This window comes from Rhinopithecus roxellana, chromosome 19 (genome assembly GCF_007565055.1).
Source record: "Rhinopithecus roxellana isolate Shanxi Qingling chromosome 19, ASM756505v1, whole genome shotgun sequence".
NCBI classification, from domain to species: domain Eukaryota; kingdom Metazoa; phylum Chordata; class Mammalia; order Primates; family Cercopithecidae; genus Rhinopithecus; species Rhinopithecus roxellana.
Window position 1 is genome coordinate 49,340,926 of NC_044567.1, and position 26,298 is coordinate 49,367,223.

The 26,298-nt window shown below is 53.0% G+C and overlaps 3 protein-coding genes across 5 annotated transcripts in view; 2 read left to right on the forward strand and 1 right to left on the reverse strand.

Annotated features, from left to right (window-relative positions):
• PSMD11 (proteasome 26S subunit, non-ATPase 11) overlaps positions 1-8,725 on the forward strand; it is a 43,066-nt gene extending 34,341 nt beyond the window's left edge. The window contains exons 9-14 of the mRNA XM_010372267.2: positions 2,345-2,407; positions 4,371-4,496; positions 4,983-5,018; positions 5,278-5,329; positions 5,935-6,077; positions 6,199-8,725. Of these exons, the coding sequence (XP_010370569.1) occupies positions 2,345-2,407; positions 4,371-4,496; positions 4,983-5,018; positions 5,278-5,329; positions 5,935-6,077 (420 nt within the window). The 3' untranslated portion in view covers positions 6,199-8,725. The remainder of the gene's footprint in view (positions 1-2,344; positions 2,408-4,370; positions 4,497-4,982; positions 5,019-5,277; positions 5,330-5,934; positions 6,078-6,198) is intronic.
• A 3,748-nt stretch (positions 8,726-12,473) lies between these two features.
• Positions 12,474-16,719, forward strand: CDK5R1 (cyclin dependent kinase 5 regulatory subunit 1). Of its 3 annotated transcripts, XM_030923811.1 has the most exons (3): positions 12,514-12,633; positions 12,939-14,003; positions 15,020-16,719. In XM_030923811.1, the coding sequence occupies exons 2-3, from the start codon at positions 13,084-13,086 to the stop codon at positions 15,021-15,023; spliced, it is 924 nt and encodes a 307-aa protein (XP_030779671.1). In that variant the 5' UTR covers positions 12,514-12,633; positions 12,939-13,083; the 3' UTR covers positions 15,024-16,719. The 3 variants fall into 3 exon arrangements, with proteins under 3 accessions (XP_030779669.1, XP_030779671.1, XP_030779670.1); XM_030923809.1 differs by having other exon boundaries at positions 12,474-12,633; positions 12,939-16,719; XM_030923810.1 differs by having other exon boundaries at positions 12,525-12,633; positions 12,943-16,719.
• Positions 16,720-18,072: 1,353 nt separating this feature from the next.
• Positions 18,073-26,298, reverse strand: part of MYO1D (myosin ID) — a 381,175-nt gene continuing 372,949 nt past the window's right edge. Inside the window, exon 22 of the mRNA XM_010372265.2 lies at positions 18,073-20,419. Within this exon, the coding sequence (XP_010370567.2) occupies positions 20,263-20,419 (157 nt within the window). The 3' untranslated portion in view covers positions 18,073-20,262. The remainder of the gene's footprint in view (positions 20,420-26,298) is intronic.

Sequence of the window (26,298 nt, forward strand, 5' to 3'; positions counted from 1 at the left end):
CCATCTTGGTCAGGCTGTCCCAAACTCTTGACCTCAAGTGATCCACCCACCTCAACCTCCAAAAGTGCTGGGATTGTAGGCGTGAGCCACTGCATCCAGCCATGCATCTTACAATATAGTAATAACCAGTACTCTTGAGGTCAAAACCAGGAGCTGACCTGAAACTTTTGCTGATAAAAAGCCAGTTAGGGGCTGGATGTGGTGGCTCATGCCTGTAATCCCAGCCCTTTGGGAGGCAGAAGCAGGAGGATCATCAGAGGTCAGAATTTCAAGACCAGCCTGGCCAACATGGTAAAAACCTGTCTCTACTAAAAATAAAAAATTAGCCGGGCGTGGTAGTGGGCGACTGTAATCCCAGCTACTCGGGAGGCTGAGGCAGGAGAACCACTTTAAACTGGGAGGTGGAGGTTGCAGTAAGCCAAAATAGCACCACTGTACTCTAACCTGGGCGACTCTGTCTTAAAAAAATAATAAGAAGAAAGATGCACTACTCTCACTATAACTAGAGTTGAGGAGACAGGTTCAGGGACATCAGGCGTTCAGGACAAGGTCAGGTAGCTCATCGGTGGAGCTAGACTTTCAACTAGGGTCATTGGCTCTAAGTTCCAGGCTTTTCTCATTTTGACACTTTTTTCTGTCTATAGGACAAATGCTGGAGACAAACACACTAATGATTAGCCTTGTACCATTTAGTCTACTGTATAAGATACACTGTTCTTATTTAAGTACGTAGGCTGATAAACGAGCAGCTTCTCTTAGTCTCTTGCACCTTGATGTTAGCTTTTTTTTTTTTTTTTTGGGAGACGGAGTCTCGCTCTGTCGCCCAGGCTGGAGTGCAGTGGCCGGATCTCAGCTCACTGCAAGCTCCGCTTCCCGGGCTCACGTCATTCTCCTGCCTCAGCCTCCCGAGTAGCTGGGACTATAGGCGCCTGTCACCTCGCCCGCCTAGTTTTTTGTAGTTTTTAGTAGAGACGGGGTTTCACCGTGTTAGCCAAGATGGTCTTGATCTCCTGACCTTGTGATCCGCCCGTCTCGGCCTCCCAAAGTGCTGGGATTACAGGCTTGAGCCACCGCACCCGGCCGATGTTAGCTTTTAAGCAGAAGATAGGCTGATCTCCCAGAAAGATGAGTGTTGTAGATTTTTTGCTGAGTGGAGACTTGATAGCTTGGTCAGGGGCCTTTTTTAATGAGGTTAGAAGTTGTTCTCAACTATTGATTGTACCTTCATCACTCCGTGGGGTCTTCACATTTGGTGTGATATGTTAATGCCTCAACTTTGATGCCGCAATTTTTTTTTTATCTTTTGAGACGGGAGTCTCGCTCTGTCACCCGGGCTGGAGTGCAGTGGCCGGATCTCAGCTCACTGCAAGCTCCGCCTTCCGGGTTTACACCATTCTCCTGCCTCAGCCCCCCGAGTAGCTGGGACTACAGGTGCCCGCCACCTCGCCCGGCTAGTTTTTTTTTTTTTTGTATTTTTTAGTAGAGACGGGGTTTCACCGTGTTAGCCCTGATGGTCTCGATCTCCTGCCCTCGTGATCCGCCCGTCTCGGCCTCCCAAAGTGCTGGGATTACAGGCTTGAGCCACCGCGCCCGGCCAGTGCCGCAATTTGAGACGGATTCTTGTTCTATCACCCAGCTGCAGTGCAGTGGCGTGATCTTGGCTTACTGCAACCTCTGCCTCCTGGGTTCTAGCAATTCTCCTGCCTCAGCCTTCCAAGTAGCTGGGATTACAGGCGCCCACCACTACGCCCGGCTAAGTAGAGAGGGGGGTTTCACCACGTTGACCAGGCTGGTCTCGAACTTCTGACCTCAAGTGATCCACCCACCTCAGCCTCCCAAACTGGTGGGATTATAGGCTTGAGCCACCGTGCCCAGCCTTGATGCCTCAGCCTTAATGAGGTAGACCTTGTTCAGTGCCTCATTTCAAACGTAGCAAAATGAATCTTGATAAAGCACAGATATAATAGGGTTTAAGGGCAGGAAGGAGTTTGGGTGGATGTGGCAATAACAAGCCTTGGAGGAAGGGGGAGGAAATCACAGTTCTCTTGTCATTTTTCCTTTTAGCTTGTCATCTCTAGAGAATGCTGTATTAGGGTCGGTCTGTTTGGAAAATTTCTGTTTCTTAGTATTCTTAAGTCATTTCAGGTTTCAAAGGGAAACAGGTTGGCATATAGTGGTATTTAGTACTTGGGCTCTTCTTTCCAGGCGTCTGAAGAAGAATGATGGTGGGGCGGGTTCTTCCTTAGAGCAGAAGTTATATGGACACAGCATACTGCTTATGAGACTTGGGTAAATGTTAGTGTGCAGAATAGATCACTTTCATGATTTGTCTCTTTATTCTCAGACAGAAGCATTAAAATGTGTGGCTCAGGCTAGCAAGAACAGATCACTGGCAGATTTTGAAAAGGTGAGCATGACATTGGGTTGGTATGGAATGTGGGTGGAAGAGAGGGACGTTTAAGTACTTCAAAACACACTTTAAAAAATAATTATAGTTTCACAAGAAGTTGCAGATGATTCCATGTATCCTTCACCTAGGACAGTGTTAAAACCAGGAAATAGTTAAGCACTTTCGTACAGTGAAACTTACTGAGTTGATATAAAATATATATTATTTATACATAATAACTTTCTATTTCAAAAGTTCTGTCCTTTTTTCACTTTGATTTTTCACAACACACCTATCTATTATCTGTGTTTTATGGTTAAGGGAACTGGGATTCAGGAGGACACTCAAAGTCACACAGCATAGTGTCAGAGTTTGACTCTAGGCCTGGTGCTTGTTCCACGTGACACAGTTGTAGGCATTCCTTCAGCTCCGGAAATGCCAGGTCTGCTCTGTGGACAGAAGGGAAGTCTTGATGTGCGTACTTGGACCCAAAGAAACATTCTCAGGATGATGTTCTAGGCTTTATTTAACTCCGGTGCCTTTTGCTCATTGTTTGGGAGTTTTGAAAAGGGAAAAAAGCCTGTCTGGGCATTAGGGTGAGAATTGTATATTCTTTTCTGAACTTTTCTCCTCTTAGTCTGAGTATAATGACCAGCTTAATAAAAACAAAACCTAGATCCAGAAAGAAAAACTTAGCGTGGATGGAGACTAGACCACGTGGCTTTGACTGTCCCTAAGATTCACCATCTTCCTGGAGGGCTCTTGCCAATTCCTGTTGCCTCTTACTTGGCATGATTTGTCTGCTTCCCTTAACACCTTGTAGCCCAGCTGACATGAGGCTGGGATGTTGAGACCATTATTGATGGTCAGTAAATCACACAAATGTGGTCCAGATCATTTTATCCCAATGTCTGGGATGTTTGATGGGACACTTTTATTCCAAATAGTTCCTTGGAAGAAGGATTCTGTGATTAGATATTTGGGAAATACTAGGGCTAAACAAAATACTAGGGCCAATAATAATTAAAACACCTAATTTTGCTTAATAATTGCAGAGCCATATTATGCTGATGGCCCTTATAAAACTCCCAAGAGCTAGTTGTGGAATTCAGCATTTCCTATTCTTTAACCTCAATATTCTTTTTTTCCCTCCATGGAGACCCTATTTATTCTTTAGAATACATGCTGAGAAATGCTGGTGTAGCTAATTTGGTTCACGAGCCGAGTTGCTCTTGCGGCTTCCATGGTTTGAGCTGTTGACCTGAAGCCTGCAAACAGAAAGATGGTCCCTAGGGTGACTCCACCTTTTTGTTCTATTTCATAATTTTTTTTCTCTTAAAGACTATCATAAAATAGCATTTTTTTTTTCTTTTTTTTGAGACGGAGTCTTGCTCTGTCGCCCAGGCTGGAGTGCAGTGGTGCCATCTTGGCTCACTGCAAGCTCTACCTCCCGGGTTCACGCCATTCTCCTGCCTCAGCCTCCTGAGTAGCTGGGAATACAGGTGCCCGCCACCACGCCCGGCTAATTTTTTGTATATTTAGTAGAGACAGGGTTTCACCGTGTTAGCCAGGATGGTCTCAATCTCCTGACCTTGTGATCCACCCTCCTCGGCCTCCCAAAGTGCTGGGATTACAGGCGTGAGCCACCGTGCCTGGCCAGAATAGCAGTTTTAAAAATTTATTTTTAAGAGATGGAGGCTCTCTGTGTTGCCCAGGCTGGACTTGATCTCTTGGGCTCCAGCAGTCCTCCCACATCAGCCTCCTGAGTAACTGGGACTCCAGGCGCATATGCCACCAAGCCAAACTTCCCTTTTAGTTCTGACATTCCTTTTCTGCTTTGTATCATGCATCTGCCCAAATCTCCCCTAACTTCATTCAATGATGTAGTTTTATAAGGGCCAGCAAACTACCTAGGAAGCAGGAGTAGCATGACTTTCAAGTGATTCTCTGTGCCAATCTCTGCGACTGGTTCTTTTGGCAGGCTCTGACAGATTACCGGGCAGAGCTCCGGGATGACCCAATCATCAGCACACACTTGGCCAAGTTGTATGATAACTTACTGGAGCAGAATCTGATCCGAGTCATTGAGCCTTTTTCCAGAGTACAGGTGAGAACCCTCTGGGGACTCCATTCCTGGCCGGGCATTCTCACTGTAGCCACCTCCCTTCCACACGTGTCCAGAATGGGAACTCACTTGTAGGGGTGTGCCTGGTGGGTAAGAGGCCACCAAGAGCTTGGGCCTCTGTTGATAAAATGAACAAAAATCGAGGAGGAGATGCTGTGGGTAGAGGCATGTGGGTTGCCCCTGCATGTGTTCCGAGCAGTTTCCTCCTCGCTTTGAGTCACTGCATGTGTTGTACCTGTTTTCTGTATTGGGTGTGTGGGACAAGAGTCTGTTTATTGTGTGTAGCAATGAAGGGCGGGCAAATGGGAAGAACACAAGAGATTTAAGCACGGCCAAGGAGGGTCTTGTCTTGTATAGAGACATACATTAGAATTTTGAGAAATACAGCAGTTCCCCGTTCCCTCCCTTCTCTTATTGGAGGCAAAAGTAAAACTTTCAGTGTTGGTGTCTCTCTGCCTTTCCTTTTAGATTGAACACATATCTAGTCTCATCAAACTCTCCAAGGTAAGGAGTCTTAAGGCCATCTGCAGGGAGGAATGGGAAGGGGTGGTGAGGAGGGGTGGCACATGCACCTGATTGGCCTCATTGGAAAGCTCCCCAGCTTCTCAGTGGGGAATGGGCAGTGTGGGCTAGAGTAGGAGTTGCATTGTTGCTATTTTGTTTTCAGTCCATTTGGCGTAAGACCCCTCCAACAAAGCTTTTGTGTCAGGGTGATCTCTGACTAGTGGATACAGGTCCCTTTAATCATGTGCTTTGATTTTAGGCCGACGTGGAAAGGAAATTATCACAGATGATTCTTGACAAGAAATTTCATGGTGAGTAGCAGTCACACAGGCAAGGGGGCTGGTGGTGGTGATGAGACGGTTGAAGAAGTTTCTTTTCTTTTTTTTTTTTTTTTTGAGACAGAGTCTTGCTCTGTCGCCCAGGCTGGGGTGCAGTGGCCGTATCTCAGCTCACTGCGAGCTCCGCCTCCCGGGTTCACGCCATTCTCCTGCCTCAGCCTCCTGAGTAGCTGGGTCTACAGGCGCCGCCACCTCGCCCGGCTAGTTTTTTGTATTTCTTTTTAGTAGAGACGGGGTTTCACCGTATTAGCCAGGATGGTCTTGATCTCCTGACCTCGTGATCCACCTGTCTCGGCCTCCCAAAGTGCTGGGATTACAGGCTTGAGCCACCGCGTCCGGCCAGAAGTTTATTTTCAAAGAAGATATTCTATTTGTTTCCCCTGATGGTTCACCCTGGGGTCCTGGCCCCTCTCCCCTGTGGTGAGAATGTGTAATAAGCATGTGTACATGGAATAAGGAGATGAATTCTATTTCCCTTCTTTTCTGGAGACAGTGAGTCAACTAGGGAGTGGGCTGCTTCACAAACGCTTTGTGTCTAATGTCACTTTTTACCTGGGTTGCCCTTGTGTTTCTTGCAGGGATTTTGGACCAGGGGGAGGGTGTCCTGATTATTTTCGATGAACCCCCAGTAGATAAAACTTATGAAGCTGCTCTGGAAACAATTCAGAACATGAGTAAAGTAGTGGATTCCCTCTACAACAAAGCCAAGAAACTGACATAGGTGAGTGCTGGCTTCAGGACCCCAGGGCTGGGCAGCTCTGTCTTCTGCGTGTCGAGACTGAAAACCTCCTCCTGGTGTCCTCATGGCTTCCTGATTGACACTGCTCTGTCTTCTCTTGCAGAGTTGGATCTGTAGCGGTCCTTTGGAGAGTGTGTGTGGCGGGAGAGTGAAACCTTGGGGGAAAATGCTAGGAGACTTTTTTCTTTTTGTTCTACTTTTCGCTCGGAAAGTTTTTAAATCTTCATTTGGTGCATCTGTATTCCAGCCAATAGGTGTGCCAGTTTTCATGTAATCTTTACTGGCCCAACTTGGGAGTGGGGAAATTGCTTAAAAAAAAAGAAAAAGAAAAAAAAAAGATTATTCTAAATAAAAGGAAAAAGGCTTACACTACCTAAAGCTGTCCTCTCTGCCTCCTGGGAGAGGGCCGCAAAGCCAGGCACCCCGCCAACCACTGGGGGTCCTAATCCACCTGCTGGGCGTCACCTCTCCTCCTCCTCAGAATTGGGTGTTTGACCATCAAAAGCAACGACTTTTTATTCTGTTTGTACTGAACCAAAACAAACAACTGTGTATAGACTGCTGTTTTCTTTTTTATTTGAAATGAGGCATTTTGGTGTTCTTTCCCCTGCCATACGGCCTGTCCGCCCTTCTCTCCCCATATTGGCTCCAGCAGAGTAGCCGAAGGTCCTGCCGCCGCCGCCACCACCACCACCACCACCACTGCAGCAACAACAGCAGCAGCGCCTGCACAGCTCCGCTCTGACCTGTGAAGGAATGGGGATGAGGCCAGGAGCTAGTGTCTACCATGGCCACACGGGGAGCAGTGTGGGCCCTTAGCCCCCAAGGGGCCTGCTGTGCATGTGGCTTTTTTTTTTTTTTTAACACAGTAAACTAGATTAGTCGTCAGTGTTTTAATTGCCCCTCTTCTCTTCTCCTCTGCGTTCCTCTCCTCTCTTCTTTCCTCTCTCTCCCTTCTCTTTCCCCTCTCAACCAGAAGACCGTCATGTCTCTCTGCCTTCCTCCTCTTCCCTCCAGGGGAGTCAGGCTGTCTGTGAAATCCATGAGCTTCTCTCCCTCTCCCACTCCTCCTCTCCTGCTTTCAGATGGATTTATTCCTTTTCTTAAACAATGAACATCGGAATGACACTGTGGGGTGTGTTTCTCTCTCTTTCTCTCTTTTAATTTTCTTTGTTGGGTTTTTGAGCAACCTCATGTCCCCTTCCCAGGGAGCTTCTTAATTTACCTCTTAGAACTTGAGTGGATGGGAAATAGAGCACTGTGTGTCAGCATGCTTTGTTTTCTGACACGATTACACAGCCAGGCTTTAATGCCATTTGGGTAGGTGAGCTTCTGCACCTCTGTTGTGCTGAACTGTATTTTCTTCTCTCATCTCCTCTTTGTCTTTTTCTTTTCCTCTCCTTCCTGCCGGCCTCCTTTTCTCTTCTTTACCTTCCTTGGATTATCCTTCCAGGTTTTCATAATACATTTATATTTTGTAAAAGGATTTTGTTGTACCAGGTTTTGCATCCTCACTGAATCTGACTGGCTTTTATTTTCCTCTCCAAAATCAGGTTTTTGTTCTCAACATTTCTCCCCATCGTGTCCAGTCATTGTTTTGGTTTTGGCACCATCAGTATCAAATGTACAAACGGTTCTTGCTAACCAACACCAGGTATATCTGATGTTCAGATGAGTTCCAATAAAAATAATTTTTTTTTCAAAAGGTGTCTTTTCTTGAGTGCTGGAGGGCTTCCAAGCAAGCCCAGACAGCTCTGTGTAGCCCCACACTAGTCTAGCTCTCATCTGGCCAAAGCTGTTATCTCATTTGTGTAATGGGAGTCCTTAAGCTAAATTTGGGGTCCAAATTTGAAGGGCTTTGGGGGCAAGAAAGTTGGTGTGTGAGTTCTGAAGTTGGAAATGAATTCAGGTGTCTTTTTCCAGGGCAGCATGGTCCAGTGAGCACGTGTAGGTTTGGACGGTAGATCCTCTGAGCCTACTTCCTCTTCTACTCAGTGAGGATGCTGCTTCCTTGGCAAGTGATTGTGATGTGAAGCTTAATAAGTCATAGACGTGCAGGTGTCTGGAGAGTCCTGACATTCAGTTGTGGTTTCGTTTCCTTTTGGAATCTTCAAAGGCAGCGATTTTCATATTGCCTCACACCCTGGGGGGGGCTCTGGGACCACTGGGGGACCTGCTAAATCCTCTTCAGTCTGAGCAGTTCAGCCATTGTCAGTTTTAGTATTGTCTGTGTATTTCATTTGCAGAAAGAGTTTTGCTTTTATAAAGGACTTTAAAAAGTACTCCAAAGATATCTAGTTTTGGAGCAGAGGGGAGATGGTTTCTCAAACTTAGGGCAGTCCTGAGGAGCTCAGGCAGCAGCCCTTTTCTCGGTTCCCTTTGCGGGTCTTGGTCAGATGATGCCCTCTAGACCCGTGCTGTCCAATATGGAGCCGCTAGCCACGTGCAGCTGTCAGGCCCTTGCAATGTGGCTGGTTCGAGCTGTGATACACTGCCAAGTGTAAACACAAACCAGACTTCGAAGGCTTAGTATGATAAGAAAAGGAGTGTAAAATATGTCAATAACTTTTTTATATATGTGTTGAAATATTTTGGGTATTGGGTTAAATAAAATATATTATTAAAATTCACCTGTTTCCCTTTTACTTGTGTAATGTGGCTGCTAGAAAATACAAAGTTACCTATGTGGCTTCTATCTGTGGCTCACATTATCCTTTTCTTGGACAGCGCAGCTCTAGACCTCCAGGACCAGCAGTTGTGCCACTGCCTCCTCTCCCAGGCCTCTCATGACCTGAGTCCAGGCACAGCTGGAAGGTCAGCTGGCCGGTGGGTTGGCCTGGGCCTGGTTCCCTCACCTCCCTTCTAGGCTCCAGCCTTCATGGTGCCAGGACTTTGTGTGTTAATAAGACTCCACTGGAGTTGGGAGCAGAGGCTCTGGTCCCCTGCTGTGTGCTAGTTATGTAATCTGTGCTGCCCAGAAGGGCCACTAGATGCTGCTCTGTGATCCCTGAAAGAACAAAGCTGACTTCCTCAGGAGTAAGGGCTCAGGCCTGCTCTATTTGGAACCCTTCCTGGAAGCTGTAGCTGGTCCCCGCCTTGGCCTCCCTTCCTCAGGATGCTATGGGAAGTGGGGCATGCGGGTAAAGTGGACTCTCCAGCAGTGCATGGGCAGCCCAGCCCAGCAGGGAAGCTAACAAGCAGGCTGGCCCTTCAGGCAGCTAGAGATAGGCTATAGGCTAAGTAGGCTGATTGATGGGGGTGGGATTTGGAAATCTTCCCTGCAGTTGTATGATGAAGGCAGCTAGGAAGAAAACAGCCCTGCCTCATTCAACTGGGTTTGCCTTCTGGGTCCTTGATTCTGCCGTTTCTGGCAGTTGACTGCCCTTTCTTCCTTGCTTCCAGTTGGAGCAGTGATAGGAATTGGGGGTGGGGAGGTGGTGGTGGGTTGAGTGAAAAGAGGAGCTGTGTGGTGTCTGAAAACGAGCATAACAGGCATGGCCTGGGTAGGTAGGAGCTCCTGGAGACCCCTTCCCTCAGTCGCAGCAGTAAGTGGGCTGTCAGTGCCATTCCATTCCTGCTGTGCTGCAACTGTGACTTTGCTTTGGACAAGTGTGAGGAGGTTGGTGTTCTGCCGAGAGCTCTTTTTGAAGGTGCTAGGGAAAGGCTGGCTGGACAAAGGTGAGAGGACACAGGGTGTGGCCTGGCTTGAAAAGGCCCATGCAGAGGCATGCCGCTCTGGTGTGGGAAGCAGGGTAGTGGGGTGAGCTTGGTCCGCTTCCCTGTGAATTAATTGGAATAGCTAGCATTGAGATTGAGAGCTAAAGGTAACAACAGAGTGGGCCCAGGTTTTTCTAGGGGGTGGATTTTTCTTTTTTTTAGCTGAAGTCTCACTCTGCCACCCAGGCTGGAATGTAGTGGTGTGATACCGGCTCACTGCAACCTCTGCCTCCCAGGTTCAAGCGATTCTCCTGCCTCAGCCTCCTGAGTAGCTGGGACTACAGGCGCCTGCTAGCACAGCCAGCTAATTTTTTTTTAGTAGAGACGGGTTGTTCACCATGTTGGCCAGGCTGGTCTCAAACTCCTGACCTCAGGTGATCCGCCTGCCTTGGCCTCCAAAACTGCTGGACACGGTGTGGCACCACGCCCCGCCCGGGTGGATTATAGGCTTCAAAATTTGGACATGTTTTGGGAAGTGGAAAACATTTAACCTTGGCTCAACGCTAGAATCTGAAGGGGGGCACAGAGCCAACTCAGGAGCTAGAGGCTCCAAGTAGGGGCTGAGGAAAAGAGGCTGGGGTTCGGCTTTGCTTTGAGAAGGAAGAGGGACACTTGGTCAGGGTCTTGAAGGAGAATGTTTCTTCTTCTGGCTCTTTTTTTTTTTTTTTTTTGAGATTCGCCCTTGTTGCCCAGGCTGGAGTGCAATGGTGCGATTTCGGCTCACTGCAACCTCCGTCTCCCAGGTTCAAGCGATTCTCCTGCCTCAGCCTCCTGAGTAGCTGGGATTACAGGCATGCGTCACCACACTAGGCTAATTTTTTTTTTTTTTTTTTTTTTTGTATTTTTAGTAGAGATGGGGTTTTACCATGTTGGCCAGGCTGGTCTTGAACTCTTGGCCTCAGGTGATCCGCCTGCCTCGGCCTCCCAAAGTGCTGGGAATTACAGGCATGAGCCACCATGTCCGGCCTCTTCTGGCTTCTTACTGTTAGATGCAGGAGGGTTGAGGACAGCTCCATTTGAAGAGCAGGTAGGCTTGTACACTGAGGAACATTCACAGGGAGGGGCACACTGAGCTGGGAGCCTGCCTTCCTCTTCTGAGTTCCCATAACAGCTGCTGTGGCTGTTCTGAAGGGCTGTGGACAAAGTTGTCCTCTGGGTACAGAGCAATGCACTTTCCACTGTATGCCTGCCCCCTAAGGTTCCTAAAGCCTGGAATTCCCATTGACAGAAATCTCTGAGTGGCACATAAACAAAATCCAGCACTTTCTGCCGTGATTGCAGCATTTTGAATGATGTCAGATTCCCATTCTGTTCCCCCTAGGGCAGTTGACAGGGCTGGTGCAGGGTGAAAGCCTAGTGGGCCAGAGTGGTCAGGTAATTGGGTGTCATCCTCTCCTCTGGAGTGCCACTACATCATCTCTAGGTCCAGGATGATCTGGATTAAGACAGGGCTTAAGTCTCCTGTTTCCCAGGTTTGTGGTCAGTTTTGACTCAATCTCCAGAAACAAGGTAAAATAGTAAATGAACAACGGCCTTTGTGAAGGATCTGGATTCACATCTGACAGGAACAGCTCTTTCAGAACCAGAATTTTACTCAATTTCGCTAGCATCAAGTTCTTAAATTATACATACTTAGAACTGAAAACGTTTAAGAGGGTCAGAAAGCTGGCCAGAGGGGCAGTTGCTTCAGCTTTAATACAACAAATAAGAGGGCGAGTGGGAACTTCGAGGTCATATTTGTGACGGGCTCAGGCTTGGCTCTTGGTGGCCCGGAACTGCTACGGGCCACGCTTCTCTGGCTTGGATTTCTGAGGCCCACTCGGGCCACGGGCATCTACCCGGGATGAGGGAACGGAGGCCCCGGAAGGGTGGCCAGAAACGATGGGACTGTCCACTCGAGGTGCGCCTGGCACTCGGGAGGTCTCAGTAAAGACGTCGCCTCTCCCCGCCCAGGGCCTTCTTTCCCGGGCTCCCTGGCTGCTTTCCACAGGGACGGGGATATCAGGTGGAAGGAGGGAGCTCCCGGCCCTGGCCTCGGCGGAGGGCTCCTCACCAGGGCCCGGGCGGCAGCCTCCGAGAGGGCGGGCCGCGCGCTGCCAGGGCAGGACTCGGCCTAGAGCGCCCCAGCGGCCGGCAGCTGCGGGCGCCGCGGCGGGAACAAAGACAGCACGTGTCTGGGCGGGGCGCGGGCGGGGTCGGCCCTCAGCCCCGCCCTGCTCGGCGCCCGCCCCGCGTCAGCAGAGTTGGGCTGCGCGGGCGCCCGGGTCTCTCAGGCGGCCGGGCTGCTGTTGGGCGGCGGCGCGGAGCCGGCGGCGAGCTGTGCGGGAGGGGCGGTCCCGAGGGGCGGGGCGGGCCGGCGCCGCGTGTCCCGCCGCCGCCGCCGAGTCCGGCTCCTAGATGGGGCCTGGTGCGTAGAGGTGCCTCCCGCTCGTCGCCGCGTCCTACCTGCACCGTGCGCGGCTCGAGCTGAGGACACCCACGGCCACAACTCCCCGGCGAGACCAGGCCGGCGCGTGGACAGCGCGCGCGCCCCGCGAGGGAGGGCGCTGAGGCGCGCGCCGGGAGCCGGAGCGGGAGCGCGAGCGCGGCGGCGGCGGCAGCGGCAAAGGTGCGGGCGGCCGAGCCGGGGGGCGGGGCCGCGGCGCCTGCAGAACCTTGGACAGAAGCTGCCGAGCCGCCGCCGCCGCCGCCGCCGCCGCCGCCGCCGCCGAGCGCGGGCACAGCCGATCCTCGCCGAGCGCTCCCGAGCGCCGGGACCGCGGCGGCAGAGCCGCGGCGCGCATTGCGGAGGGCGCGGAACGCAGGAGCTGCCGCCTGCCGGGTAAGCCTGCGCTGGGCGGCCGTCCTTGGCCCCGGGGAGCGGGGCCCGGGGTCGCGCCCGTGCGGGGTGTCCAGGCGGGGGTCCTCGTCCGCCTCCGTCGGCGCCCGGGCCCCTCCCGCCTGCGCTTGGGGACCGCAGCGGCGGCGGCGGGCGGGGGTGCTGCAGTGGAGGCGGCGAGGCTGCGGCGCGGGGGCGCGGGGGCGCGGATAGGGCCCGGGACTGGGGCCGCGGGATCCGCCGAGGCGCAGGGCGGAGGGGCGCGGCGCGGAGCCCAGGCTGGCGCTAAGAACCATCTTGTTTTCCAGGCAGATCCAAGGGGGCAGCACGCTTCCCGGGAGCGCCCCCGCCTCCTCCCCGGGGCCGCCGCAGGCTCAGTGAGTGGTTTTATCCCTCCGGCCGGCAGGCTGGGCGCGCAGGGGCGCGAGCCCCCGCCCGGCGCGCAGCGGCACCATGGGCACGGTGCTGTCCCTGTCCCCCAGCTACCGGAAGGCCACGCTGTTTGAGGATGGCGCGGCCACCGTGGGCCACTATACGGCCGTACAGAACAGCAAGAACGCCAAGGACAAGAACCTGAAGCGCCACTCCATCATCTCCGTGCTGCCTTGGAAGAGAATCGTGGCCGTGTCGGCCAAGAAGAAGAACTCAAAGAAGGTGCAGCCCAACAGCAGCTACCAGAACAACATCACGCACCTCAACAATGAGAACCTGAAGAAGTCGCTGTCGTGCGCCAACCTGTCCACATTCGCCCAGCCCCCACCGGCCCAGGCGCCCGCACCCCCGGCCAGCCAGCTCTCGGGCTCCCAGACCGGGGGCTCCTCCTCGGTCAAGAAAGCCCCTCACCCTGCCGTCACCTCCGCAGGGACGCCCAAACGGGTCATCGTCCAGGCGTCCACCAGCGAGCTGCTGCGCTGCCTGGGTGAGTTTCTCTGCCGTCGGTGCTACCGCCTGAAGCACCTGTCCCCCACGGACCCCGTGCTCTGGCTGCGCAGCGTGGACCGCTCGCTGCTTCTGCAGGGCTGGCAGGACCAGGGCTTCATCACGCCGGCCAACGTGGTCTTCCTCTACATGCTCTGCAGGGATGTTATCTCCTCCGAGGTGGGCTCGGATCACGAGCTCCAGGCCGTCCTGCTGACGTGCCTGTACCTCTCCTACTCCTACATGGGCAACGAGATCTCCTATCCGCTCAAGCCCTTCCTGGTGGAGAGCTGCAAGGAGGCCTTTTGGGACCGTTGCCTCTCTGTCATCAACCTCATGAGCTCAAAGATGCTGCAGATAAATGCCGACCCACACTACTTCACACAGGTCTTCTCCGACCTGAAGAACGAGAGCGGCCAGGAGGACAAGAAGCGGCTCCTCCTAGGCCTGGATCGGTGAGCACTGTAGCCTGCGCCATGGCTCAAGGATTCAATGCATTTTTTAAAATGTATTATTAAATCAGTTTTGTGTACAGTATGTGTCTAGCAAAGCCACCAAGGGCCTCACCTTTCCCACAGTCTCTCCCTGGGGTTTTTTCAGCCCTGCCAAGAACTCTGGGCACTGTTGAACTCACGAGCCTTGTGCAAAACCCAGAAGATGTATTCAGAGCCACCCAGGCCACTGACCTCCCACTTTGGGGAACTCAAAGAACTGACCTGCCCCTGCCGCCTGTGCCCTTGCTGGGTCCAGGGTAGGCGAGGCTGCCGGCTGCACCCTGTATGGCGCTAGAGAGGGGACTCTGGCTGCCTGGCCCAGGGAGGAATGGGGGTTTCTGGTTGGAGGCCCTTTTCTGGCTCCTGTGTGGGGAGATTCACTCTCCCAGAGGCTCCTGGAGCTAACCACCCTAACTGAGCTGCCAGTGGGGTCATGAGGCAAGATCCCCGCTGCCCTGGGACATCTTCAATCTAGGCAAGGCGAAGCTGAGCGGGTCTAGTGGAAAGACTGTGTCTGGTCATTTGACCACACACCGCCCTGAGCTGTTTTCTTTTCTAGGGAGAAGGGCTTTCCTTTAGTGGAGAAATGGAACTCGCCCGTTGCCCCCTTGTCTGCTGCTCCCAGCCGCGTTGCTGGTATTGACCGATGAGCTGCTTTGACTCATTACTTTTTCTCATTTTGGGTCCCAGCTAAAGAGGTGGGGTGAAGCTGGAGATGACTTTCCTGGGTGAATTTTTCTTTTGAATAATGCAGTGCAGTCACCCTGTGGCAAATGCCAGGACAGCTGCAGGTGCCCATTAGCAATGCCTGCCTTCTGGGCAAGGTGAGGGATGCCATACCTTGAGACCAAGCCGGTGTCTACCTAAGGGCTAAGGCCTCTTGCTGGTGCACATGACATTTGTCCTGCAGAGCTGGGGGGAAGGCGATGTGGTGGCCCCACCCCCACTCCTGTTAATTTAAAGCTGTTTCCAAACAGTTGAGTTTCTTCTGAAGAGGAAGACTTGCCCGACAAGGACCAGTGAGACAGCCGGATCTTGGAGACAATTACAAGACGGGAGTGAGACTCCCGATTGCTCTGGAAGCCTGCTGATTTCTACAACTGATCATTTGCCGCTGCTGGTTTTGGTTTCCACCTTACCCTACTGGCTGTAAAAACACAAATGTGTACTTTATTGATTTTCTTTCTCATTCTCCTGTATTGGTGGCTTGGGACTTGGGAGAGGGAGCAAGCCTTCCTCCATGGCCCGTCACTCTGCTGTGGAGAACAAAGACCAATGTGAAGACGCTACAGAGGATTCTGTCTTCCAGGCCCAGTCCCCCGGGGAGTGCTGGAATGGGACCTGGGGTGGGGAGGCAGAGGGTCACTTTACATAGGATTAGGTTCAAGGTGGTTACCAATTTCAGCACAAGCACTACTGAAATTTACACAAAAAGAAAGCTGTGAAATTAAAGTCCCAGTGTTAAGAGTCCTGAAGCAGAACGTGGTGGCCGGAGGCATTCCCAGAGGTGGGGAAGAGAGCCTGCCCTGCCGGAGAGCATCTGCCTGGCTGCACCTGAGGCCCAGCAGAGCCGTTCCTAGGACTGTCGGATAATCAGTGCAGCATTGGAAGGAGCCTGCGGCTGCTGGCACAGACTTCACACAGCACCTCCTCTCTGCTGGGTTTCCACACAGCCTGTCTTCAGATCCTGCTGCCGCGTGTGACCGGAGGTGGGATGCCCCTGGTGGCAGGGAAGAGGGAGGGTCAGTGCCAAGTCTCAGGAGGAGGGCGCATGTATGTATCACCTTCAGCTGGTGGAACCTGGCCTGGAATTGTGCGGTTACGTTGCATCCACAGGATTCCAGTTGCGTGTCTGTTTCCTTCTCTTTCTCCGTATTTATTTTTTTATTCTTTGGAAGAGGTGGACATTTTGGAAGTGGTGGGGACTAAGGGAAGAACTGTATAGTTCCCTCAGTGTGAAGCCTGTCGTGTTCTCTCTCTCCCCTTGCACTGGTCATCAGTATTGTGTAAAGGAACAACTGATATACTTGAGTGTGCAAGCAAAGAACCCATTTGCCATGCTGCTATGAAGACTACTTTTAGAACAACAATAAAAAAAACTTACAAAAAAACCTTTATTCTTTAATTGTTGCTTTTACAGTGATATTGTGCATGCAAACCAGGAGCATTTTGTGTCTTAAGAAAAATAATCTTAGAACAGATGGCTGTGAAAATTACACCCATGCACAGAACAAGCCACAGGAATAATAGTTCAGGATTTGGTTTTTCTCTCTTTCTTGTAAACCTGGAGGGTTGATATATTCTTTCCATGCAGTTATTAGAACTTAGTTTTGTTCCAACAGTTAAACTTGCAATGAAAAGAAAATGTGCCATTTTTTTTTCACTTGGAATTATTCATAGCTGTATATTTGAAACTGCTAATTACACACGTGTGATGTATGTTGGTTTTTTAGTGCAATTTCTTCTGTAGCTATTCTTTGACCAAACTGTGGGTATTGTTAATATTAATTTATATTTGTCTCATTTTGTATGTATGTGTAGTGTGTTTGTGAGTATGTGTGGTTTATAATCTGACAAAGTCATGAAGCTCAGTTTGGCTGTAATTTAATTCCCCTTCCCTTATTTTTATTTATTTTTGTACTGTGCTGATTCAATAAAATGCACTGACCATCCATTACAGAGACCTCTTTTTTGGGCAGGCTGGGGCCCCCTTTAATAAATGATTCATGCACTCAGAACGTAATTGGATTTGTGTTATGGGGGAGGAGAGGACAGAGTTGGGGGCAAGGGCTTAACACACTAAGGTGATTAAGAAGGAAGCACAGGTTAAGTCAGCTTTGGTTTAGCGTCGGCCGAGGCGGGGGCAGCTGTTTCCCAAAGACTCCCGTGGCAGAGCTGGGTGACTGGAACCTCCAGCCAAGGAGGGTCAGGCCCAAGCATGGCCTGGTGAGGTCTGGCCAGGTGGGTTCTGCAGAGGCTCGGCCCTAGACTCCGTGTGTCGAGGTGTGGCTCTGAAGCTGCTGCTCCCACATACCCTTGGGCTTGGCTCTGCTCTGAGCTCCCTTCCCCCGGGGTCTCCCAGGCTAGCAGGGGTGGGCTAGCGTCCACATGGGCCAACCCTGCGGGTTTAGCTCCATGCGGGTTTCCAGGTGGGAGAAATCCAGCCCTGTGGCTCCCAGGGAAGCAGCCACTCCAGCCCATAAGTGCGGCATGGGTGGGGTTCCCACCAGCTCTATCTGTGCCTGTCCTGACTGCCAGCCTGAGGCCTGCACGTGCCACTGGTGTCAGCCTCAGGAAGAGGGTAATGGGGACGCTGGACGTGGCTCTCCCCAGGCCCTGTACCCTGCGGTCTGAAGCTGCCCCTGAGTACTAGGAAAGTCTTTCTTGTCCTCAAGTTGTAGCCTGGGAGCTGTCAGTCTTGTGATCAAGGCCACTTGCTTTTCCGCAAAGCAACAACTCCCTTCGTCTTGAGTTGCAGAAGCCACTGCTGCGTGTTCTTTTCTGCCGATGACCAGTGACCGGTAGCGCCCTGGCTGCAGGACCCTCGGGCGCTGGCCATGCTCTGTTGCTCCTTCAGGGCCGTGCTCCCTTCCCCAGGAGGAGGCGCCGCTTCCTCTCACTCTCCCAGCCGCCCCCGCACTTCCTCCCAGCTCTTTCGCTGGGCTAGCCTGGCCTGTCCCCAGTCTGCTACTGTAAGTCTCTGAGCCTTTCCTTTCTACATACGTGCTTCTGTTGCAGTAAACATGTTCCCTGGCACCAAGCAGTGTGCTTCCGGCTGCCAGCGCACAGGCGTCAAGATGGCAGGAGAAAGTGCTGGGACTCAACCCCATGGCCTCCTTCCCTCCTCTCACCTCCTGTCCATAGCTTACTTCTTGCTCACTTTTTGTTCAAAAGCTTCAGGCAAATCATCCTCCATTTTACATTATTTGTGCCTAACTCTCCCTTCTATCCTCTCAGATAATGGTTGACTTTCTATAAGCAAAAATTTCACAAAGTTTTCAGTGACAGATAAGCAAAACACCTTTAAAAATAAGATTTAATGCTTTATTGCTCTTGATGATAAATCAAAATATGCTTTAGAAATAAAGTTAATTTACTGTAAAACAGGAGTTTTTGCACCAAACCATAAAATTGCATTTCATTACATCAAGAGAAACCCCCTCATTGTCTACAATCACTGTGCCCGCTTCCTTTCCCCTCAGCACCCAGGACACGTGTCTCAGATCACACCCTAAATTCCTGATCCTTTTGCAGTTGCCACATACTGTGGCTTCTTTTAGTACATCATAAAAAAGTGCTTGTCCTGTGGCCTCAGCTGGGAGGCCCTGGCGCTGGGGCTGAGGGGCCCAAGGCACCATACAAAGGCCGGGAGGAAGGAACCCAAACCCAGGCCCTCCTCCTGCCCTCCAGCCTTTGACAGGCAACTCATTTGGCATAATCTGTTTTGGTGTGTTTAAAACATACATTTGCACGTGTCTAGTGTAAAGCAACAAGTTTGGGGAAATAAGTGGAAGGAGAGAGGAAGTTCCAGTTAGATGGTTCCACTAGTGTCTACTGGTAATTGGCAAAACTATGAGCGTTGCTAACCTGGGCTGGGGGCACCTCTGCCTCTGCAGGCAGCTGACCAGGCTTGGGGAATGAGAAAGGGTTCCCAAGGACAGGATGCCAGCGGGATTCTTTGTTGCAAACTGCACACAGTGCAATTTTTGGGAAGCAGGGATGGGGAGCGGGCATGAGACCAGGTTGTTGGGACCACTCGGGCCAGGCCCTGGGTGAGGCACAGGAGGCTGCCCACAGGCACTTGGTGGGTTCTGCTGGGTGAGGGTGGGAGGACAGGAGCATGGTGGGGCAGCGTCTGTGGCATGATGGGAAGAAGCTTCAGTATGTCCCTCTCTTGCACCCCTGCCCACTCCACCTGAGGTGCGGGCTCCCCTCATCCTCTCACCACCTGCCTCAGGTGCGGGCTCCCCTCATCCTCTCACTACATGCCTGAGGCGCGGGCTCTCCTCACCTTCTCACCACATGAGGCATTTGCTCTGAGCCTCTACTTCCCTCAAGGCCTTCTCAGCATCTGGGGCTCAGGGGGAGAGTTGTCTCAGAAGGCCCCTGAGGCATCCATGCTTTTGCTGGGCAGAAACCGGCTAGCTGGCAGTTCTCCCTGGCACCAAGTTCACAGGCACAGGCCCCAAGGGGCCGTGCAGGGTGTGGGGTGGGTGTCCTGGCCTGGCCTGCAGTGCCAGGACCCCATGCTGTGCTGCTGCTCTGCTTCCCATCATCCTGTGCCTTGACCCCGCCCTTGCTGTTTCACTGAGTAGGAAACGTAGTGGGAGGTGGTCCAGAGGGAAAGCGGCCAACCCTGAGGGCTGCCCTCATCCCGGCAGCTTCCCGTTCTCATTAAGATTCCTGACCCAAGTGTGGTGACAGCAGGTATCTGATTAGCAACCCTGCAAACGGTGAAAGTATCTATAAGAGGGCCATGGTCACAGGCTGCGAGTGAAGTAAGATGATCTTGTTTGGAGCATGCCACACTGTCCTCTCCAGAGTGGTGGTCAGAGGCCCTGACAGGGACCTTGGTGGCAAAGGGAGTCTCCCGGGGGAGAACCTGGGAAGGATGGACTCACCCTGCTGGACGGGCTGTTCTGCTCCTGCCACTGGCTCCTGGCTGAGGGGCTGGCCCTGTGGGTGTCTCTGCTCGCCCAGTAGCTTTGGCTGGTGGCTGGGAGTTGGGTAGGGGAGGTGGTCCGCTGAACTCTGAGCAGAGCCTCCATGAGCTAGGTCCCCAGGGCTGGCTCACCTTGGGCGAGAGAGGTGGCTGTGGGGCTCCCAGAGAGCGGGGGACCTGCATCTCAACCCCTTCCCTCTACAGGGTCAGCAGCAGGGCACCTGCCTAGGTGCTCCGACTTGACCTGGCCAAGGGGCACCCACACCAACTAAAGGCACCATCCAGTTGCCTCTGGGTGAGATTGGTCTGGACATCAGCCCAGGGGTCTGGGCGGGGCACCAGGGTCTTTGGTTTATTGAGCAGGGACCGTGGACAGTCAGGACAGAGGAAGATGATACCAAAGGCAGAAAGCCAGGAAGGAAACCTCACAGGGAGGGGGCTCCTCCGGGAGGGGCCCTCACAGCAGGTTTCTAGCGGGCATGGGCTGGGAGGCAGCAGCTGGACTGGGACCCAGAACTCGGAGCATGGCCAGGCTCCGGGCCAGTCCTCTGCGGGGTGTCAGTTCCCGGGCACGCTGAGGATGAAGCCCGAGCGGTTCTTGGTGAAGTCCGGCTGGGGCTGGTTGAGCCGCGTCTCCACGGAGACGGTGCACTTCTTCCCGTGCAGGCTACACTGTACTGGGTTGGTGACGTTCACTTGAAGGTGGCGCTTCTCACTGCAAGAACCAAAAACACCAGATAGGCAGTGAGCAGGCGGCATGAGAACAGGGCACCTCCCCGGCAGCTCCCGGCCACCACTGGCTCCGGCTTGGCCTGCTTCCTCCACAAGTGTTCGGAGGGTGCCTGAAGGGCCCCAGAGAGGCTGAGGCAATGCGAGCGTGGCACTGGCTGGGCCTCCAACCAGAGCCTGGGCACCGTGGCAGGGCCCTTGGCTCGCACGCCAGCGCATGGGACTGGACAGTGGAGGGCCATGTGGTTGAACAGATGCCACCAGGTCTCTGGCTGGGGCTGAGGACCAAGCCCTTGGGGCCTTCGATGTACAAGGGCTGGGGTTCTGACTCTGACACTAACCTATCCTGCGGGAGACCCATGCCACACGCCCCGGTGAGAGAGAGATGTCTCCCGCTCCTGGCTGGTCCCTGCCTGTCACAGCCTGGCTGATGGAAGTGGGCCTGAGTCGGGTTTCCTCAAGCGAGAGGCTGCTCTCATCTGGAGCTCGGCCGCTTGGCTGGTTGCCCACCCTGGTGGCCGCAGAACAGTGCAGCCGGCACCCCACTGTGGGCTGCAGGGAGCCCTGTGCAGCAGGAAGCCCCGCTGGCCTGGGAGCACATGAAGGTGGCCTCAGCAGGGTGTCTGGGCTCCAGGTCAGGTGCAGAGGTGGAAGCTGTGCTCTTCCTGCTGGGCAGAGCCAGAGCCCTTCCTCTAGCTCCTCATATGGCGTCAAACATGCAAAGAAACTGTTGCTGGTTTTTTTTTTTTTTTTTTTTTTTTGAGGCGGAGTCTCGCTCTGTCGCCTGGACTGGAGTGCAGTGGCCGGATCTCAGCTCACTGCATGCTCCGCCTTCCGGGTTTACGCCATTCTCCTGCCTCAGCCTCCCGAGGAGCTGGGACTACAGGCGCCCGCCACCTCGCCTGGCTAGTTTTTGTATTTTTTTTAGTAGAGACAGGGTTTCACCGTGTTAGCCAGGATGGTCTCGATCTCCTGACCTCGTGATCCGCCCGTCTCGGCCTCCCAAAGTGCTGGGATTACAGGCTTGAGCCACCGCGCCCGGCCGAAACTGTTGCTGGTTTTAAAAGCAGAGAACACTTGTCGCAATAGGCTGGCCCCTAATATTTGCTCACACAGGCAGCACAATCCCATGCTGTACCTCAGCTTGTGCCTTGTCAGCTCTGAGCTGGGAGGGGAGAGGAGAAAGGAGGAAGGCCTCCCGGCCTCGGAGCCTCCAGTCAGGACTGGCTGGCTCTGTTCCGTATGCCAAAAGCCCTGGGAATTTCACTGCTCTCGGGATGGCATCTGGGGTGTGGGCAGGTTCGTCCTGCTTTGAACACCCTGCTGGACTTAGGAAGCTGCTCTTAGTGCTGGGCAGTGAATGCCGAGCTGTCATGTCCACACGGCCAGGGGAAGGCCAGGACCAAGGCCAGCACGCACTGAACTTCTGCCCAGCCTGGAGGCGCCTTCACCAGGCCATGAGCACGTGAGGCACTTTCTAAGCACTGGCTGCCCGGGAGGTGTAACTGCTCAGAGGCCGAGGCAGCCCAAAGGGCCCCGATGTGCAGTGGCTCCATGGGGTCAGCGTGCCCCCGTGGAGTAATGGGTGTCACTAGAGCACCCGGCCCAGCACACGCTTTCTGAGGACACCTTGTGGGCACACCCCACAGCAGGCCCCAAAGTTTCAGAGGTACGTGCGGGGTGCTCAGGGACTGTCCTCATGGCTGTCTCCTCCCTGCCTTCTCACAGACACAGGAAGAGACCCCGGTTGTCACTTGTGGGCATTAGGTATCTAATACTTACTGTCTTGTCAGCTGCAGCTAAAACCTTGGCTTAGACAGCTATTTTTAAGCAGACGTGGACATAAAAATAGCAGAGCCCAGCAGAAGCAGTGACTCAGGCCCTCTTCCACTCTTGTGGGCACCAGGGCTGCTCTGCAGGGCTCATGTGCGGCCCTTGGCAGCGGGGTCCAGGTGGGGCCCCTGCGGCCCTCGTGCTGGACCAGATGCCTCCAGGACTAGGCTGGTCCCTGAGCTGGGGTGGCCTCCCTACCTCCCCTCTGTCAACCTGGTGTGGTGTTGGGTTCCTCTCACTGGACTCTTGTCCTCTGGAAGCCTCCCTCCTGACCCTGGCAGCGGCCTCCCCCCTGCCCGCCCTCCTGGAGGGCCTGTGCCCTTCCCTGTGCTGGAGTCCAGGCTCTGCCCTCGCCCTTCCCTGAGAACTGCATGTACACAGTGGGTTCCAGAATCACCTGGTGACTCAGTCTGAGGGAATGGGCTCTAAACAGGCCACACTCCATGTCAGCTCAAAACAACTAAGACAGAAAATGGGAACCATTAGTTCACCCTCACCCTCTCACGTTCAGACAATCGGGACATGCTCCTCTGTGCAGGGCTCTCCTGACTCCCGCCCAGCAGGGCGGCCCCTGCCTCCACCCTCCCTGCTTCCTCTGGGCTCCGTGTATCTCCAGGATGCAGGGTTCGGGCTGGTGGGAAAATGGGGAGAAGCAAATAACTGCCATAAAATGGCACAGGTGTGGTGGCTCATGCTTGTAGTCCCAACACTCTGGGAGGCAGAGGAGGGAGGATCGATTGAGGCCAGGAGTTCAAGACCAGCCTGGGCAACACAGCCTATAGCCCAGGAGCCCATAGCTTCTCTCTACAAAAAATAAAAAACAAACTAATCAGCCGGGTGTGGTGGCCTGTGCTTGTAATCCTAGTTCCCTGGGAGGCTGAGGCAGGAGGATCGCCCAAGCCCAGGAATTCAAGGCTGGGGTGAGCTATGATGGTGCCACTGCACTCCAGCCTGGGCAACAGAGTGAGATCTTGTCTCTAAATAAATAAATAAATTGGCACCCAGGATATTGTCCTCAGGGAGTTGTAGGATAAAAAATGCAGCAGAGAGGCCTGGCATGGTGGCTCACACCTGTAATCCCAGCACTTTGGGACGCCGAGGCGGGTGGATCACGAGATCGAGACCATCCTGGCTAACATGGTGAAACCCCGTCTCTACTAAAAAATACAAAAAACTAGCCGGGCGAGGTGGCGGGCGCCTGTAGTCCCAGCTACTCGGGAGGCTGAGGTGGGAGAATGGCGTAAACCCGGGAGGCGGAGCTTGCAGGGAGCTGAGATCTGGCCACTGCACTCCAGCCTGGGTGACAGAGCGCGAGACTCCGTGTCAAAAAAAACAGAGCGAGACTCCGTGTCAAAAAAAAAAAAAAAAAAAAAAAAAAAAAAAAATGCAGCAGAAAACCACTGCTCCAGATGGCTGCTTCTCACACGGGTTGGGCTGAAACCTTTTCCTCCTGCCCTGCTGTCCCTGTCAGTAGGTCCCTGTGGAGTACTTGCTGCCTGGGGGAGGCCCTTCCTCAGGGAGTGTCCAGCAGAGGGAAAAGCAGACCACGCTCTGGAAGGTCCAAGCCAATCACACACAAGTCAACAGCGCTCCCACTGTCGGGCCAGCTCCTCTCCCCTACCCAAGGCCACCACTCCGCTGAAATGAAGGTTCTCGAACAGCAAGAAGGAGGGCAGAAGTTGGACACTGGATCCTTCTGGGCTGTGGATGTGGATGAGCTGTGGGCCCCTTTCCCTCTCCCTGTCCTACTTCTGCTGTGCCAGCCCCACAGCTGCTCAGTCTCCTCCCTGGTGGTGGGTACTGCCCCAGGACAGCCAGTTGGTCCTCTCCTTCCCATTGGCAATTCTGGCTCTCCGGCATTCCACACCACGGGCCCAGCCCATGGGGCTTGGCAGAGGAAGTGTTCCTGCCAGCTCTTCTCTTTGGGTGGAGAAGCCCCAGCGCTGCAGGAGACAGGGAGGCAGTGCAGAGACTCGCCCGAGTGCTGAGGCTGGCGGGACCTGTCCCTCTCCTGGACCACGGATATTGATCTGAGGCGAACATCCAATTCCCACTTCCCCAGAACATCCCCCAACTGAACAAAAATCAGTAACACTTTAGGAAAGAAAAGGTGGTATTTAGTGGCGGTCCCCACACTGCCCCTCCCAGGACTTTGTTTTCTAAGCCCACCTGAGATCTCTCCTGATCCCTCTGAGGTCTTAATACAAGAGCAGGGCCTAAGGGTGGGGGAGTCTGGATTCTGTCCTGGTCTTGCCAAGCTTCCCGGCTTCACGACCTTGTTCAAGTCACTTAAACCTCTGTCTGGCTTTTACAACCATCAAACCATCTACCCTCCAGGCGCTCCACAAGGACTGACTCCACGGCAGGCACCGTGTCGGCACTGGAAACACGGAACCCGAGCTGGGAGCCAGACGGGGGTCTTCCTGAGAGCCTGGGAAGCTGTCTGCCCTCGTGGAATTTACAGTCTGAGGAGTGATGCACGAGACGCTCTGAAAGATGTGAAGCACTGTGCGTGAAACACGCGCCAATTCCTTGCTTTACAGAAGGAATTTTCACTGCTTTCTCAGTTAAGTGTCAAGAACCTCCAAAAGAGATGGTTCAAGAGAGCTATTATTATTGAATCAGATTATGTTCTTCACATTTTAGCATAGCTCACAAAACCATATGAATGTTTCTGTTTTGAATATTCTCTTCCTAAATATTTTATATCTTGTGGGGAGGGGTTTGGATTCTGATTCTGTGTTTAAATCCTGCAAGTAGGCCGGGCACGGTGGCTCACGCCTATAATCCCAGCACTTTGGGAGGCTGAGGCGGGCAGATCACGAGGTCAGGAGTTTGAGACCAGTCTGACCAATATAGTGAAACCCCTATATTGAACCAATATAGTGAAACCCCTATATTTTAATTTTTAAATATAAAAATTAGCCGGGTAAGGTGGCGCGTGCCTGTAGTTCCAGCTACTCGGGAGGCTGAGGCAGGAGAATCGCTTGAACCTGGGAGGCAGAGGTTGCAGTGAGCCGAGATCATACCACTACACTCCAGCCTGGGCAACAGAGCAAGACTCCCTCTCAAACAAAACAAAACAAAACAACAAAAAACGTCCTACAAGTGTCAAGCATGGTGGTGCACACCTGTAGTCCCAGCTACTCTGGAGGCTGAGGTAGGAGGATCACTTGAGCCCAGTTCAAGACCAGCCTGGGCAACATATTGAGACCCTGTCTCTAAAAATAAAATTAAAAAGGCGGCCGGGTGCAGTGGCTCACGCCTGTAATCCCAGCACTTTGGGAGGCAGAGGCAGGTAGATCATAAGGTCAGTAGATCCAGACCATCCTGGCCAACATGGTGAAACCCGTCTCTACTAAAAATACAAAAATTAGCCGGGTGTGGTGGTGTGCGCCTGTAATCTCAGCTACTCGGGAGGCTGAGGCAGGAGAATTGCTTGAACCCGAGAGGCTGAGGTTGCAGTGAGCCAAGATCACGCCACTTTACTCCAGCCTGGGTGACAGAGCAAGACTCCATCTCGAAAAATAAAAAAATTAAAAAAATAAAAATAAAAAGCCAAGTATGGTGGCTCACACCTGTAATCCCAGCACTTTGGGAGGCGGAAGCTGGCAGATTGCTTGAGCTTAGAGGTTCGAGACCAGCCTGGGCAACGTGGCGAAATACTGTCTTTACAAAAAAAAATTAAAAAATTAGCTGGGTGTGGTGGCGTGGGCCTGTAGTCCCAGCTACTTGGGAGACTGAGGTGGGAGAATCGCTTGACCCTGGGAGGTGGAGGTTGTGGTGAGCCGAGATTGTGCCACCGCACTCCAGCCTGAGTGACAGAGCAAGACTCCATCTTTGAAAAATAAAAAATAAAATAAAATAAAAAAATAACCCTACAAGTTTCATGGAGCATTCACACCACATGTACTGGTCTCCACCTTCAGAATGCAATGTCCTGGCGGGGAGGGGAGGGTCTTACAGAGCTGCATACGTGGTGCTGCCCTGCACACAGGGGATGCTCCCAGGTGCTGATGGGCAACACTGGCC